This window comes from Phoca vitulina, unplaced genomic scaffold (assembly GCF_004348235.1).
Source record: "Phoca vitulina isolate PV1807 unplaced genomic scaffold, GSC_HSeal_1.0 scaffold57, whole genome shotgun sequence".
Classification (NCBI taxonomy): Eukaryota; Metazoa; Chordata; class Mammalia; order Carnivora; family Phocidae; genus Phoca; species Phoca vitulina.
The window spans coordinates 3,615,316-3,622,041 of record NW_022589760.1 but is presented as its reverse complement, the minus strand read 5'-3'; the positions used below and the strand labels follow the sequence as shown (position 1 = coordinate 3,622,041).

At 38.7% G+C, this 6,726-nt stretch overlaps 1 protein-coding gene across 1 annotated transcript; it reads left to right on the top strand.

The window, feature by feature from the left end:
• Positions 1-4,591: 4,591 nt before the first annotated feature.
• LOC116623113 (microtubule-associated proteins 1A/1B light chain 3B-like) lies at positions 4,592-5,255 on the top strand. The gene has a single exon (XM_032390022.1). The coding sequence runs from the start codon at positions 4,662-4,664 to the stop codon at positions 5,253-5,255; it is 594 nt and encodes a 197-aa protein (XP_032245913.1). The 5' UTR covers positions 4,592-4,661.
• Positions 5,256-6,726: the final 1,471 nt, after the last annotated feature.

The following is a 6,726-nucleotide window of genomic DNA, read 5'->3' as shown; positions in this document are numbered from 1 at the left end:
TTAACTTTCTGGACTCCCTGGACCTGGATGTCTGTTTCCTTCCCTAGACTAGGGACAATTTCAGCCATTATTTCTTCAAATAATTTTTCTGTTCTTGTCTCTCTTCTGGGTTGCCTATAAAACACATTTTATTCTGCTTGATATTGTCCTATAGCCCCCTTAAGTTAAGTTCATTTTTTAAACTTTATTTAAATTCAAGTTAGTTAACATATAGTGTAGTATTGGTTTCAGGAATAAAATTTAGTGCTTCATCGCTTATGAATAATATCCAGTGCTCATCACAAGTGCCCTCCTTAATGCCCATCACCCATTTAACCCATCACCCCACCCACCTCCCCTCCAGCAACCTTCAGTTTGTTCTCTATAGTTAAGAGTCTTTTATAGTTTGCTTCCCTCTCTGTTTTTATCTTACTTTGTTTTTCCTTCCCTTCCTCTATTTTCATGTTTCTTAAATTCCACATATGACTAAAATCATATAGTATTTATCTTTCTCTGACTGACTTATTTCATTTAGCATAATACACTCTAGTTCCATACATGTCATTGCAAATGGCAAGATTTCAATTTTTTTTTAAAGATTTTATTTATTTATTTGATAGAGAGAGAGACAATGAGAGAGGGAACACAAGAAGGTGGAGTGGGAGAGGGAGAAGCAGGCTTCCTGCTGAGCAGGGAGCCCAATGTGGGGCTCAATCCCAGGACTCTGGGATCATGACCTGAGCTGAAGGCAGACGCTTAACGACTGAGCCACCCAGGCACCCCAGCAAGGTTTCAATCTTTTTGATTGCTGAGTAATACTCCAGTGTGTGTGTGTGTGTACCACTTCTTCTTTATCCATTCATCAGTCCATGGACATTTGAGGTCTTTCCATAATTTGGCTATTATTGATAGTGCTGCTATAAACATAGGGGTGAATATGCCCCTTCTAATCAGCATTTTTGTATCCTTTGGATAAAAACCTAGTAGTGCAATTGCTGGGTCTTAGGGTATTTTTACAATTTTTAACTTGTTGAGGAATCTCCATAATGTTTTCCACAGTGGCTGCACCAGTTGGCATTCCAACCAACACTGCAAGAGGATTCCCCTTTCTCTGCATCATTGCAACATCTGTTGTTTCCTGTGTTGTTAATTTTAGCCATTCTGACAGGTGTGAGGTGGTATCTCACTGTGGTTTTGATTTATATTTCCCTGATGATGACTGATATTTAGCATCTTTTCATGTGTCTGTTGGCCATTTGTATGTATTCTTTGGAGGAATGTCTGTTCCTGTCTTCTGCCCATTTCTTAACTGGATTATTTATTTTTTGGGTGTTGATTTTGATGAATTCTTTATATAATCTGGATCTTAGCCCTTTAGCTGATATGTCATTTGCAAATATCTTCTCCCATTCCTTAGGCTGACTTTTAGTTTTATTGATTGTTTCCTTCACTGTGCAGAAGCTTTTTATTTTGATGAAGTCCCAATAGTTCATTTTTGCTTTTGTTTCCTTTGCCTCCAGAGATGTGTCTAACACAAAGTTGCTGTGGCTAAGGTCAAAGAGGCTGGTACCTGTGTTATCCTCTAGTATTTTGATGGTTGCCTATCTCACATTTTTTCATCCATTTTGAATTTATTTTTGTGTATACTGTAAGAAAGTGGTCCAGTTTCATTCTTGTCCATGTTTCTGTCCAGTTTTCCCAACACCATTTGTTGAAGACACTGTCTTTTTTCCATTGGATATTCTTTCCTGCTTTGTTGAAAATTAGTTGACCATGTAGTTTTGGGTCCATTTCTGGGTTCTCTATTCTGCTCCATTGATCTATGTATCTGTTTTTGTGCCAGTATCATGCTGTATTGATGATTACAAGTTTGTAATACAGCTTGAAGAATGGGATTGTGATGTCACCTGCTTTGGTTTTCTTTTTCAACATTATTTTGGCTGTTCAGGGTCTTTTGTGGTTCCATACAAATTTTAGGATTATTTGTTCTGGTTCTGTGAAAAATGCTGGGTTATTTTGACTGGGATTGCATTCAATGTGTAGATTGCTTTGGGTAGTATAGAAATTTTAACAATATTTTTCTTCTAATCTATGAGTGTGGAATGTTTTTCCATTTTGTTGTGTCATCATCAATTTCTTTCATCAGAGTTTTGTGGTTTTCAAGGTATAGATCTTTTACCTCTTTGGTAAGTTTATTCCTAGATATCTTATGGTTTTAGGTGCAATTGAAATTGGGATCGATTCCTTGATTTCTCTTTCTGCAGCTTCAGTATCAATGTATAGAAATGCAACAGATTGCTGTATGTTGATTTTATGTCCTGAAACTTTGCTGAATTCATTTATCAGTTCTAGAAATTTTTTGGTGTAGTCTTTCAAGTTTTCCACATGGAGTATCATGTCATCTCTGTAGAGTGAAACTTTGACTTCTTTGCTGATTTGGATGTCTTTTATTTTTTTTTAGTTGTCTGATTGCTAGGCTAGGATTTCTAGTACTATGTTGAACAACAGCAGTGATAGTGGACATCCCTGTCATGTTCCTGACCTTAGGGAAAAAGCTCCCAGTTTCCCCCATTGAGGATGATATTAGCTGTGGTCTTCATATATGGCCTTTATGGTGTTGAGGTATGTTCCCTCTATCCCTACATTCTTGAGGGCTTTTATCAAGAATAGATGCTGTATTTTTATCTAATGCTTTTTCTGCATCTATTGACAAGATCATATGGTTTTTATCCTTTCTTTTATTAATGAGGTGTATCACATTGATTGATTTGCAGGTATTGAACTACCCCTTCAGCCCAGGAATAAATCCCACTTGATTGTAGTCAATAATTCTTTTAATGTAATGTTGGATTTGATACCCTAGTATTTTGTTGAGAAATTTTGCATCCATGTTCATCAGGGATATTGGTCTGTAATTCTCCCTTTTAGTTGGGTCTTTGTCTGGTTTTGAAATTAAGATAATGATGGCTTCGTAGAATGAGTTTGGAACTTTTCCTTACATTACTATTTTTTGGAACTCTTTGAAAAGAATAGGTTTTAATTCTTTTTTAAATGTTTGGTAGAATTTTCCTGGGAAACCATCTGGCCCTGGACTCTTGTTTGTTGGAGATTTTTGATGACTCATTCAATTTCTTTGCTGGTTATGGGTCTGTTCAAATTTTCTATTTCTTTCTGTTTCAGTTTTGGTTTCTAGGAATTTATCCATTTCTTCTAGATTGCCCAATTTGGTAGCCTATAATTGGTCATGATATTATCTTATGCTTGTTTGTATATCTGTGGTGTTGGTTGTGATCTCCCCACTTTCATTCATGATTTTATTAATTTGAGTCCTTTCTCTTTTCTTTCTGATAAGTCTGGCTAGGAGTTTATCAATTTTGTTAATTCTTTCAAATAAGCAGCTCCTACTTTCACTGATTTGTTTTACTGTTTTTTTTATTTCAGATATCATTCATTTCTGTTTTAATCTTAATTATTTTCCTTCTTACGTTGGTTTTAGGTTTTATTTGCTGTTCTTTTTCTAGCAGCTCTAGGTGTAAGGTTAGGTTGTGTATTTGAGACTTTTCTTGTTTCTTGAGGAAGGCCTGTATTGTTTTATACTTCCCTCTTATGACTGCCTTTGCTGCATCCCAAAGGTTTTAGACTCTTGTGTTTTCATTTTCATTTGCTTCCATGTAGCTTTTTATTTTTCTTTAATTTCCTGGTTTACCCATTCATTGTTTAGTAGGATATTCTTTAACCTCCATGTTTTTGTGGTATTTCCAAATTTTTTCTTGTTGGTTGACTTCAAGTTTCATCAAATTGTGGTCTAAAAATATACATGGTATGATCTCAATGTTTTTGCACTGGTTGAGGCCTGATTTGTGATCCAGTATGTGGTCTTTTCTGGAGAATGTTTCATGTGCACTAGAAAAAGAATGTGTATTCTGCTGCTTCAGGAAAAAATGCCCTGAATATGTCTGCTAAGTCCATCTGTTCCAGTGTGTCATTTGAAGCCATTGTTTCCTTGTTGATCTTCTGCTTAGATGATCTGTCCATTACTGTGAGTGGGATATTATTAAAGTCCCTAATATTATTGTATTATTAATCAATGAGTTTCTTTAAGTTTGTTATTAATTGATTTGTGTATTTGGCTGCTCCTAAGTTGGGGGCATAAATATTTACAATTGTTAGATTTTCTTGTTGGATAGAGACCTTTATTTGATGTAGTGCCCTTCTTCATCTCTTGTTACAGTCTTTCTTTTAAAATCTAGTTTATTTGGTATAACTATGGGTACTTCAGCATTCTTCTGATGTCCATTAGCATGATAAATTGTTCTTCACCCTCTCACTTTCGATCTGGAGGTGCCTCTCACTTTCAATCTGGAGGTGTCTTTGGGTCTAAAATGAGTCTTTTTGGGGGCGCCTGTGTGGCTCAGATGGTTAAGCATCTGCCTTCGGCTCAGGTCATGATCCCAGGGTCCTGGGATCGAGCCCCACATCTGGCTCCCTGCTCAGTGGGGAGCCTGCTTCTCACCCTCCCTCTGCTTCTCCCCCTGCTCATGTTCTCTCTCTCTCTGTATCTCTGTGTCTCGAATAAATAAATTTTAAAAAATAAATAAATAGGAGGAGCTTCTGCTGCCGCCGCCACCGCCTGCAGCAGCCGGGACCCTCTGCCTCACCGCCTCCACTTCGCCGCCCGCGCCATGCCCTCTGAGAAGACCTTCAAGCAGCGCCGCACCTTCGAGCAAAGAGTAGAAGATGTCCGACTTATCCGAGAGCAGCATCCTACCAAAATCCCAGTGATAATAGAACGGTACAAGGGTGAGAAGCAACTTCCTGTCCTGGACAAAACCAAATTCCTTGTACCTGATCATGTCAACATGAGTGAGCTCATCAAGATCATTAGGAGACGCTTACAACTCAATGCTAATCAAGCCTTCTTCCTGCTAGTGAATGGACACAGCATGGTGAGTGTGTCCACACCGATTTCTGAAGTGTATGAAAGTGAGAAGGACGAAGATGGATTCCTGTATATGGTGTACGCTTCTCAGGAGACATTTGGAATGAAACTGTGTAAGACTAGAAAAATGCATCTGTTCTTGAATTTTTTTAAAACCTTACCAAGGAGAAAAAAAGGGGTATTACCAACTGAGATTGATGAGTTCATCCAATCACAGATCATCAAACCAGTAGTGTTCCTGCCTAGGAGTTTTAGGAAGTTGTTTTGTACTGTAAGCAGAAAAACTGAGCTCCAAATGAGCACATTCAGCTTTGGAAAACTACATTGTTTCACCTAGGCTGTTTTGTTTTCAAATTTAGAAGTTTAAAAATAAAATACTTTGCATTCTAAGTTAAAAAAAATAAAATAAAAAATAAAAAATAAATAAATAAAATGAGTCTTTTTTAAGCAGCATACCAATGGGTCTTGTTTTTCATCTGCTCTGATATCCTATGTCTTTTGATTGGAGCATTTAATCCATTTACATTCAGAGTAATTATTGAAAGATATTAATTTATTGCCATTGTATTACCTGTAAAGTTGCTGTTCCTGTAGACTATCTCTGCTTTTTTCTAGTTTTTGTTGCTTTTGGTCTCTCTTTCCCACCTAAATGGTACCCTTTAACAATTCTTGCAGAGATGTTTTATTGTTTGCAAACTCCTTTAGTTTTTGCTTGACTTGGAAACTCCATTTCTCCTTCTATTCTGAATGATAGCTTTGCTGAATAAAGTATTCTTGGCTGCATATTTTTCCCAAAGAGAAAAAAAAAAAGAAAAAAAGGAAAAGAAAAAGAAGACTTGTCCTCTTTCTAATAGAACTGAAGCTGACGCTTTGGAGTGCTGTATAGTCAGTAGACTTCAAGCATGCCTGGTGACTGTGCTGGTCTTATGAGGGAGAGGCCCACTGTGTTGACTCACAGTCAGACCTGCCCTCTGAACCCTGCACTTGCAGATTCCAGGGTGGCAGGGTTTCATGTAGGTAGCTTCTGCTTCCCCTGGGGGCCCTGTGTTTCTCATTGAAATCTGACCATATTGGTGGTTAGAGGGAAAATGGCACCACCCCAATTTCTTGTCCCTGCACAGGGGATCTCATGCCCTCCACTGTTTAAGAAGCCCTCACAGGAAAGCAAACAATCTCTCTTCTTGTGTCCCAGGCTTCTGTCAGATCCTTGCCCTCACCCCGTCTCTTCCCTGGGGCTCTTGGTGTGCTGGGCACCACAGGTCTATTGCATTTTGCCTATGGCATGCAGTTGGGATTCAAACCTCCAAATCTCAAAGGACCTGGCAGGGTGGTGACCCTCTCCTCTCCCCCGGAGGAGGGCTTCACAGTGCTGCACCCAGCACCATCTTGTCCCAAAATAATAGTCATAAGCCTACATGGGTGCCCAAAATCTATCATGAAACACAGCTAAAAGCAACAACCAGGTTATCTGCCTTCTGTGTGCACCTCTGTCCCCTGCTGATGAACGGACACTCACTGGCACCTGCAGGGTCTTTTGTCCTTGGAGAGACAATATACCCTCTTTCAAATGTACTCCAGCAAGGGAAATGTTCTCTCCCAGTGTGATCCTTCTCCCCAAGAGCACACACCATGGCTCAACTCCAGCAAAAGTTATGCACTTCCAAAACCTCAGAATTTGAGCTCCACACTCTGCTTGCAAAATTTGTGATACTTAGTTCCTCTTGACTCCTCAGTCAGAGGTTATGGTGAGGTGTTTTTCTTGCATGAACCCAATGCTCTACTCTCCTTTCCTCTCTCTTTTCTCTCTC

Coding starts and splice junctions, on each gene's coding strand:
- LOC116623113 (XM_032390022.1), top strand. CDS start 4,662: ATGCCCTCTGAGAAGACCTTCAAGCAGCGCCGCACCTTCGAGCAAAGA.